The 10,463-nt window shown below is 36.1% G+C and overlaps 1 protein-coding gene across 1 annotated transcript; it reads left to right on the plus strand.

Annotated features, from left to right (window-relative positions):
• The first annotated feature begins 7,271 nt into the window (after positions 1-7,271).
• adipoqa (adiponectin, C1Q and collagen domain containing, a) lies at positions 7,272-10,066 on the plus strand. Its single transcript, XM_073831167.1, has 3 exons — positions 7,272-7,623; positions 7,709-7,947; positions 8,830-10,066. The coding sequence occupies exons 2-3, from the start codon at positions 7,734-7,736 to the stop codon at positions 9,378-9,380; spliced, it is 765 nt and encodes a 254-aa protein (XP_073687268.1). The 5' UTR covers positions 7,272-7,623; positions 7,709-7,733; the 3' UTR covers positions 9,381-10,066.
• Positions 10,067-10,463: the final 397 nt, after the last annotated feature.

Consider the following 10,463-nt stretch of genomic DNA (forward strand, 5'->3'; position numbering starts at 1 on the left):
TCTTTCTTTCTTCAGTCGTACAGAAATTGTTTTTTTTTTTTGTTTTTTTGAGGAAAACATTAAATGACTTTTTCTCCATATAGTGGACTTTTATGGTCCCCCGATATTGAACTTCCAGAATGCAATTTAAATGTGGCTTCAAACGATCCCAAATGCGGTTGTAAACTATCCCAGCCAAGGAAGAAGGTCTTATCTAGCGAAATAATCTGTTGTTTATTTCATTTTTTTCAATTTATATACTTTTTAACCTCAAACGCTTGTCTTGTCTTGCTCTGCCTGAGCTCTATTTTTTTCCAGTTCAAGACAGTAAGTATATAGTATATAAATTGTAATAAAAAAACTTTAGTTTTGCTAGATAAGACCACTTTTCCTTGGCTGGGAAAGTTTACAACCACATTTGGGATCATTTAAAGACGCATTTAATCTGCATTTTGGAAGTTGAAACTCAGGGCACCATAGAAGTCCACTATATCAAGAAAAACCCTGAAATGTTTTCCTCCAAAAACAAAATTTCTTTACGACTGAAGAAAGACATGAACATCTTGGATGACAAGGGGGTGAGTACATTATCTGTACATTTTTGTTCTGGAAGTGAACTTTTACTTTAAAGGCGATTTTCTCAATATTTAGATTTTTTTGCACCCTCAGAATCCAGATTTTCCTTACATCAACGGAAAGCTTATTAAGCTTTCAGATCATATAGCAATCTCAAATTTTTTTTAAATTACCCTTTTGACTGGTTTTGTGGTCCAGGGTCACATATAATAATAATAATAATAATAATAAATATTTTATATCAATAAAATAATTACAAATAATAATAACAAAATAACTTTATTTTTCTATTTATTTTTATTTTTCTTTCTTTCTTTTATTTATTTATTTATTTGTTAATTTTTTAAAATTGAGTTATAACTGAAATATATGAAAAACGATCAGCTCCATGTCGTTCATTGAGGCTGTTGGGAGGGAGTTGTCTGTCAAGCTGCTAGTATGTATTATTTACAGAACATATAACTACAAGGCCTTTTCCCCCCTCACATCCCTGTATATAATAAGTCAGATTTATTTAATTCAAAATTTCAATTATATATTAAGCAGAGAAATAGTAATGTGCCTGGTTTTCAATTCAGAAATGTGGCCATCTTATCATGTAGCTAAGCCTCTCAGATGTATAAAGTTCAGAGTTGACTGTTTATAGAGACTTTCATTAAGCTAATCATTAGCCGTATGGAAGGTGAACTTACTGAACAGTCTATTTGATCAAACGTTCATCCTACTGGCACACAATGAAATTTCCCTAATTTTCATTATTTCATCTCCAGTTGTGATTAAGGGGATTGAGGGGTCATTCGGCTAATGTTTATCCAGTAGCGCGCTCTGTTTGAGCTAACTAGCAGCTAGTCTTCAAAGAGAGAGAGTTAGACTTTGACAGGCTTTGGGAACTTTTCCTCAAACTTCATCCTGACAACTTTCTACCCCACGATTTTCATTCAAAGTTATGCTTTCAAACTGTTTGTTTTTGAACCTGGGACGTCATGAAAACTCATTTTCGACTGTAACTGTGTTTTCCCTCCTGAATGAAGCTGTCATAATCATAATAAACCCCTCACGGTTTTATTCCCCTATTACCTGTATAATCCAATTCTAGAGGTATATTAGAGCTGCAAACAAGCAGCCACAAAATGACTCTAACTGTGCATATTGGAAACCTCTGCAGTGGTAAGATAAGCCTATTTGGTTTGTAAGTAGTTCACAGGGCTTTTTCTCCTTGCACCTTCTGAACCATTGGGTTGAAACTGCGATTTCTCATTTGTATCCATGGTAACCGATGCATACATTTTGACGCTGATTAGTGTGCCCTGAATGATCTCAATGATGACTTTCCCTGCAGATGCTGTTATTTGTGCTTGTAGAAGCTGACTGCTTCAATAGAATGAATCTCCTTTAGGTGTCTGAACTAAATATAGTGCTTTCTTGTAAAATTAGGTTAATTACTTGGCATGGTGGTTAACTTTCATTTAGTGCTCCAGTTTTCTCTCTTTGTTCAAAAAAATAAAACTTATGTAGCTTAAACGACTCTGAAATGCTTCTAAATCTACATTTAGGCTAATATATAAACAGCTTCTATCCACCTTATTTTTTTTCCGTAAGAGTGGATGCAGCCATTTGTACATTTTATGGCTCTGGCTTATCCAGCTATTTTAGCTGCACAAAACAGCTCCTTTTGCCACTTGATGTTGCAAATTGGTGTCTTAAAATATTATTTTAATGTATTACCTTAATTATGAACATACTGGTTTGTAGTGCAAACGGTTTTACCATTTACTGCGGATTGGTATTCTTTTTGTTTTCGGGTAATAAACCGAAAGTCTCAGCCATAGACTTTCTTCAGTGTTAAACAATGTTAAAAATAGTGTTAATTTTGTTAACTATGATGAAAAATGTTTGTTGACAAGTTTTTTTTTTCCATGACTAATACATGACGAAGCGACAAAAGAGGGTTTGCACTTACGATTTGTTCGGTTACACGAATACGTGGCCATATTGGATATACTTGGATGTATACAACAGCATTGATTGCATGGTTAATGTACTACTGAATACGTTGTTCTGCTAATTTATGCTATCTAAACCAACTTGGAAAACTTAACACTGTGATAACTGCGACTACATTAACATGCACTATCGTTCAGGATAAAAGACAAGACTAAAATGTATTTAAAAAATATGAACGATACCGAAATCTTTTTTTTTCTATCTAAAGAAAGGAGACAAAATATTATTGCAGACATTCGTATGTGCCTCTACTACGCGAGCTTTCATGTGGGTGGTTGCCAGATATCAAGAGTTCAAATCCCCAAATCAGGGATTCTCTGTTAAAACGATACATTTTCTACCCAGTGTTTTGGTTTATTTTTGCAATTTGGCAACCATGCACACGCACTCACTCTTCATTACGGAAGCGCCAATCAGTGTTGCCAAGAATTAAGGCCATTGCACACTGAGTACGAAATTTTCGCACGTTAAAAAATAAATACGACCTCATGTTATCGAGTTTACACACTGCCTCTGAAACTTTCGTTCGTCATAAAAATTTCAGATCCGGTTTTGCGTTTCCGCATCCGTAACAAGCATTTTGATAGGAAAGGATGGCAAATGTGACAAAACCGCATACAAAAATTTTTGACTTTTAGACAATGACCTTTAGTCTACTTTTATGGTGCGTTTTCACTGACACGTACCAGGAAACAGCAGAGCGACCGTTTTTTTTTTTTCAATTCATTCCAATTGAAAGAAAGCGGCGTGGAGAAAGCGTTGAGAGGGCCGAGAGCATAAAAAAAGGTTGGGTATTCCTCGACTTTATCCCCGCAGAGCGACAACCAATCGCTGTGAAAAGTAGGCAACGCAAGATTTTGATATGTTTCCGAATGTGTGCTGAAATCCGAGCTGAAATCTCTTGTCGTTGAAAAAGTGTTAATTAGGTCTATGTAGACTACATTTTCTCATTTTGAATTTTAGGTTGTACCTAGATGGCGTCAATAAAGTGTTTAGTTTGTGAACCACCATTAAAAGAAGAAGATGAGACGCAAACAGGGTGTAAACATGTTTTCAGAGCCATGCTCTGCCCTAAATTTGACAAGTCCCAAAGCAGTGGCGATGTAGCATTGCCAAATGGACCATAACATTGTTTCCACAGGTTGAAGCAGACATGGAAACCCAGGGAAACCCCACTAAAAAACTATTTTTACCTAGGCACCCCTTCCGAAAGTTTTGGGATTGTTTTGAGTAGTAATTGGGCAGGTTTTGTTGTGAAAACCTGGCAACCCCGGCACCGATGTTGATCTGAAAACACTGACAAATAAGTATGTAGTGTTTCCACTACAGCATTAAATCTGCACTCTTTTAAAAACAATGTTTACACTGTTTCCGTTTTCTGTTTTTATTTTCTTTTAAGAGCAGTTCACAAACTAAACACTTTAATGTCGCCATCTAGGTACAACCTAAAATTCAAAATGATGAAACGTTGCCTATAGAGACAGACATAAATAAAACATAACTTCAACAACAAGTGATATCAGCTCAGTAATTCAGCAGTTCAGCAAACACCCGGAAACATCCGTCAAAATCTTGCCTTGCCTACTTTTCACAGCAATTGGTTGTTGCCCAAAGTTTTTGCTTGATGTTTGCATAGCCGAGGAACGTCCAAACTTTTTGACACTCTCGGCTGCTCTCAACACTTTCTCCGTGCCATTTTCAATCCCATAATGCACCGCGCAAGCATTTAAGCTCAGCTTCTATAGGAATGAATTAAAACAAGACTAAATATGATAACTAAAAAGTACATTTGACACAGGACTAAGATTAAGACTTAATTAAAACTTAATTAAATAATCTTATTTGATACTCGCATTTTTATGTGATTTTTTTTCAGTAAGTGTTCATCTTCCCATATTACTAACAATATAAAAGTTATACTTATCTGTACTTTATTAAATTTGGTAAAGATTTCAGAGCAAAAAGTCAAACGCACCATAACCTGAAGGGGGACATTTTTAGAATTAAACTAAAAGGCCTTTTAGTTGCTAAAAAAGCATAAACTGTGTACAACAGGTTTTCAGCAGCCTTTATAGGGTTAAACCTTCTGTATATGTATGACTAACTCATTATAAGCAATTATTGATCAAATGTAAATTAATAGGGTTGTTTCTTGCTCTCTCAACCCCTAATGTGTTTATCATGCTCACACCTGATTTCTGCTTAAGCACAGTAGTAGATCAATGGTGTTGATTCAAAGCTAAAATAGGAGGACGGCTATTCATAGTCATGACATTTCAGCAAAACATTTTTTAAACAAAATATGTTGGCATTTTATTATCAGTACAAGTAATACAATTAGTCCAGTGAAGTGTCAGGTAGCGCACAGGGAGCTTTGTGAGATGAACACTGACCTTTTACAGCAGAACACAGATGGGAAGAGCAGAGAATGGAGAACTCCCTTCATATCTAATGGCTTTGTGTTTTAATGAAGCATCTAATTAACTCTGAGAGTCCTCATAAAGACCTGGAGAATTGTGGAAGTAATAGGTATATAACGACATTATGCATTATTATGATAAAACTGCCATGTCCGTTGAGCTCTATTGTGCTAACCTTATCAAAGCACGAGGTAGCATTATACTTATAGACCAGCCAGCCTGGACAGTGCTTCAAATAACAGAATTACATTTAAATAGAGTTGTGATAAAAAATTACACCAGGCCATTAAATCTGTTTTCGGTATGGATAATTTTTTCATGAATAATGTGGAAATATATACAGTCAAGCCTGAAATTTTTCATACCCCTGGCAAATATTGACTTAAAGTTACTTTTATTCAACCAGCAAGTTTTTTTTTTGACCGGAAATGACAGGCTTATCCCAAAAGATAATAAGACGACGTACAAGGGGCATCATTGTGGAGCAAAATATAACTCATCTTTTATTTACATTTGAACAAAAAGTGGCATGTCCAAAATGATTCATACTCTTCTCAATAATCAATAGAAATGCCTTTATTAGCTATTACAGCAATTAAACGCTTCCTATAATTGCTGACCAGCTTTTTGCATGTCTCCACTGGTGTTTTTGCCCATTTATCTTTAGCGATGAGCTCCAACTCTTTCAGGTTGGAGGGTCTCCTTGCCATCACCCTGATCTTTAGCTCCCTCCACAGATTCTCAATTGGATTTAAGTCAGGACTCTGGCTGGGCCTTGGTGGTGATCCTTGGATTCTTCTTTTTTACCTCTCTCACTATCCTTCTGGCCAGCACAGGTGTCACTTTTGGCTTCCGACCGCGTCCTCTGAGATTTTTCATAGTGCGGAATGTCTTGTATTTTTTAATAATACTTTGCACTGTAGCCACTGGAACTTCAAAACATTTAGATATGGTCTTATAGCCCTTTCCCACAATGCGCAGCCGCAGATCTTCAGTGAGCTTCTTTGTCTTAGCCATGACTGTCCACAAACCAACAGCAGAGAGCTTCGTTTTTCTGCTGTTTTTTTACCTGTTGAGTTGATGAAAACAGCTGTTCCCAATGAATCAGGGTAATTAGGATGCTTTAGAACAGCTTGGACTATTTGGAATGGTATAGAACTTTGGATTTTCCCATAGACTGTGACAGTTTGCAAATGGTATGAATAATTTTGGACATGCCACTTTTTGTTCAAATGTAAATAAAAGCTGAGAAATATTTTTTCCACAATGATGGATGATAATGATTATTATCTTTTGGGAGAAGCCTGTGTAATTTCTGGTCAAAAAAAAAAACTTGCTGGTTGAATAAAAGTCTGAATTTGCCAGGGATATGAATAATTTTGGGCTTGACTGTATATACACTACCATTCAAAATGCTTTTAAAAGTCTCTTATGCTCACCAAGGCTGCACTTTTATAAAGATCGGGGTAAATTTTATTTATTTTTCTTCTTGGAATCATGAAAGTATCTTCTGTAGCTTCTGTAGGGCAGTACTAAATTAAAAAAAATATGATATTTAGAATAAAATAAGAAAAATGTACACATCTTCATTCTGTTCAAAAGTTTTTATCCAACGACTTTTTATGCATCGCTTTTCCTTCTGGAACATCAGTGAGCATTTGAACATTCTGTAGTAGTTGCATATGAGTACCTCAGTTGTCCTCAGTGTGAAAAGATGGATCTCAAAATCATACTGTCATTGTTGGAAAGTGTTCAAATACACAAAAATGATGAACAACCAAAGAATCTGTGGGACCTGAAGGATTTTTCTGAAGAACAGTGGGCAGTTTAACTGTTCAGGACAAATAAGGGACTAAATAAACAACTATCACAAAACAAAAAAACACAGCTGTGGATCATTCAGGCAACAACACAGTATTAACAATCAAGTGTATGTAAACTTCAGGTCAGTACTAAGCAAAAATGAACATGCATTTTGTATGATCCCTCTTTTTTTGGTAAAATAATTACCATTTTGTACATTCTGCAAGGTGTATGTAAACTTTTGACCTCAACTGTGTTGAAAAAAAAAACGTATATAAAAAATATAATTTTTTTAGTCATATATCCTTCATTTTATCTTATTTATCTCTGTTTCAAAAGGCCTTTCAGCGCTTGATACTGTATTATGTCAGCCACAAGGTGGCGCCCCATGATTACAATAAAGTTTCTCCTGTTCGTATGCTAGCAGCTCTGAATTGGTAATTTGTTAGAATAGATCCCAGACAAAATGGGTCTTACTAGGTTACTAGGCAGTAATTATCTACTCTACCTTCGTTTAATAAGCAGATATCTTTAACAATATTCAGAAAGTAATCAGATAACATATTAGCTACTCTCACAAAGTGTGCTTTAAACTAACTAGCAGGCAGCAGGAATAAATCAACAACAGTAACTATACAAAACACTCACACTGTCTTATCTAAATGTGATAGTGTGACTGGTTGTTTAATACGCACAGCTGCTTTGCATGTCCAGTCAGATATTTTTAGGAGTGACAAGCACAGAAAAAAAACTAGCACACAAGATCCCAAAAGGCAAAAGGACAACAGCTCAAACTCTCACTGCACACAAAAGACTGTATTGATACACTGTTGCTAACCAGGTAGGACAAAACATTCTTGTCTAATCCTAAAATTATAATCCTGGTGTCTTTACTTTTCTAAAAACTTCTTTATTTTCCACTACAGCACAGATTGATCACGTGGCCTTATAATGAAGCCTGCATGGATAGCTGTGCTTTGTGTGCTAATGGCAACCAGACTGGGTGTCTCTCAGGATAAGGACACAGAGCTGGCTGAGCAGGACGGCAGGGAACCTTGTGCCCGCTCAATGAGGGGCATTCCTGGCACACCAGGGTTCGATGGCATAGCTGGGCGAGATGGACGTGAGGGGCGTGAGGGGGAAAAGGGAGATATCGGAGATCCAGGTGATTTATTTACAGACTGCTAATGGTATAAAGTGCCCATAAGAAGTACTTGATGTTCATGTCTTTCTTCCTTCAATCAAAATAGAAATTAAGGTTTTTGAGGAAATCATTTTAGGATTTTACTGCATATAGTGGACTACAATGGGAGCCAGTGGGTTAAAGATCCAAACTGCAGTTTGAATGCAGCTGCAAAGGGGAAAAACTTCATCTCATTTTCTCCTCCAACTTCAAAATCATCCAACATCATTGTTTTACCTTTTTTATGTTTTACGTTGACTTTCTTTGTACATTTGCTTTGTAAAACTCAGTCAGTACTTCCACCGCTAGTGCAGGACGAACATTTGTGGTTAAAAAGTACATAAATTTGAACTTTTTTTAGAAAATGACCCATCATTTCACTAGATAAGACCCTTATTCCTTGGCTGTAATTGTGTAGAGTCCTTTGAAGCTGCATTGAAACTTAAATTTGGTCCTTCAACCCATTGATCCCCATTGAAGTCCACTATATGGAGAAAAATCCTGGAATGTTTTCCTCAAAAACCTTCTTTTCGACTGAAGAAAAAAAGACATGAACATCTTGGATGACATGTGGGTGAGTAAATTATCCTTTAAAGTTAAAACCATCTAATATTAATATCTACATTAACCCTGATTGGTTTCAGTACAGTTCATCAAAAAACACACAATGATAAACTGATATAAAATGCATTATAAAATGTTTCTATTTAGGCTCTGTGCAGATGTTCATGACCCTAAATGTTAGATAATTTCAAGAAAAACATTACTGGTATTTCCGATAATTAAAAAAAAACGAAATCCATTTAACCCACAACCTAAGCTGTACAAAAAAAAATCTTATTCTCTTCAATTATCTTTCTCTAGGCCCTAAAGGACCGAATGGAGAGCCAGGTGAACCAGGGGATGAGGGATCTGCAGGCAAAAGAGGATTTCCTGGAAACCCCGGTCTGAAAGGCGAAAGCGGAGAGGGCTCCTTCCCTTACCAATCTGCTTTTAGCTTGGGACTCTCAGATAAAACCACCCAGGCTAGTGGGGCTCCCATCCGCTTCCTTAAAACCTTCTACAATGAGCAGCACCACTACGACGACATCTCCGGAAAGTTTCGCTGTGCCATCTCTGGGATCTACTACTTTACGTATCACCTCACCATCAACGGGAAGGAGACCAAGGTAGCTATGTATAAAAACGGCCAGACCGTGGCCTTTACTCTTGACCAGTTTCACAACGGAAATCTGGATCAGGCCTCCGGAGGGGTGATTTTAAATCTGTCTGCTGGAGATGAGGTTTGGCTGCAGTTGTATGATGACATATTTGATGTGGGGATTTATGCAGATACCAACAACGACTCCACCTTCAGTGGCTTCCTTTTGACTCCTAAAATCTTAAGCAACCCAACTGACAACCGCAGACGCTGACACTGTGGATTTATTTGTATCCACATGTTCACTTAATCTCATGGAATAATCAGTTTAATGCAGCATGAATAGATTATTTGCTGTGTGTGTGTGTTTGATACTGTCGTAAGCCTTGTCATTTTTAGATTTATAGGCCAGATATGTTCACAGGGAGTCTGTCTTCCCACCCGCTAAACATGTCACTTCTAGCCAGCTGGCTTCCTTTCAGTTCTGCAGTTGGTGTGCAGTTTAGCATACTTCATCCTCAGATATTTTAATCAAAGTCAGTATGTACCACCAGACATACTGAGCTACACATACATACTGATTTGCGACTTGCTATCTGTATGCCATAATGAACCAAAATATGTATTTTATATTTACTAATGTTTATCAAAGGCATTCTCAGGCGAATGCCCAATTACTTGAACTGTGTTTTTAAGATTTTGAAGAAACATCTTAATTGTAGAGAGTTTTACATCTCTCTAAACTCCTAAGACAGTTAACTGAAAAATCCTGCAAATTAATGCCACATTAGTGGCACATTAAATATGGATTTTTATGCTGATTTGGAGCATGAAAGTGTGTGTAGATAAGTGAGATAATTAATCAGTTTTTAGTATTGCATTGCTCTGTGAATAACAATAGGATGGCATTATAATTATGGCCTTATCATTCACTTGTCTGTGATAGTCCAATAAAATGTGAGCAACAACAATTTCTACCAGCAGTTTTTTTAATAATATTATTTCACTGCAATTAATACAAAGTTAACTACTAATAACTAATAGTTTTTGAACAGTAAGATTTTATGATTTGTATGATTTTAATTTATGATTTAATGATTTGAATGTCTCTTCTGCTCACTAAGCCTGCATTTATTTATCCAAAATACAGCAAAAGCAGTAAAACTTTGAAATATTTTTACTATTTAAAATAGCTGTTTTCTATTTTAATATATTTTAAAATGTAGTTTATTCCTGTGATTTCAAAGCTGAATTTTTGCATCATTACTCCAGTCACATGATTCTTCAGAAATCATTATAATATTGCTGCTCAAAAAACATTTATTACTATTACTATTAATATGTTGAAAACAGCTGA

Source organism: Garra rufa, chromosome 24, assembly GCF_049309525.1.
Source record: "Garra rufa chromosome 24, GarRuf1.0, whole genome shotgun sequence".
In the NCBI taxonomy this organism is placed as follows: Eukaryota; Metazoa; Chordata; class Actinopteri; order Cypriniformes; family Cyprinidae; genus Garra; species Garra rufa.

Excerpts from the sequence above, each read along its gene's own strand:
- adipoqa (XM_073831167.1), top strand. The coding sequence starts at position 7,734 with ATGAAGCCTGCATGGATAGCTGTGCTTTGTGTGCTAATGGCAACCAGA. Across the intron at positions 7,948-8,829 it reads GGGAGATATCGGAGATCCAG|GCCCTAAAGGACCGAATGGA; the intron begins GTGATTTATTTA and ends ATCTTTCTCTAG.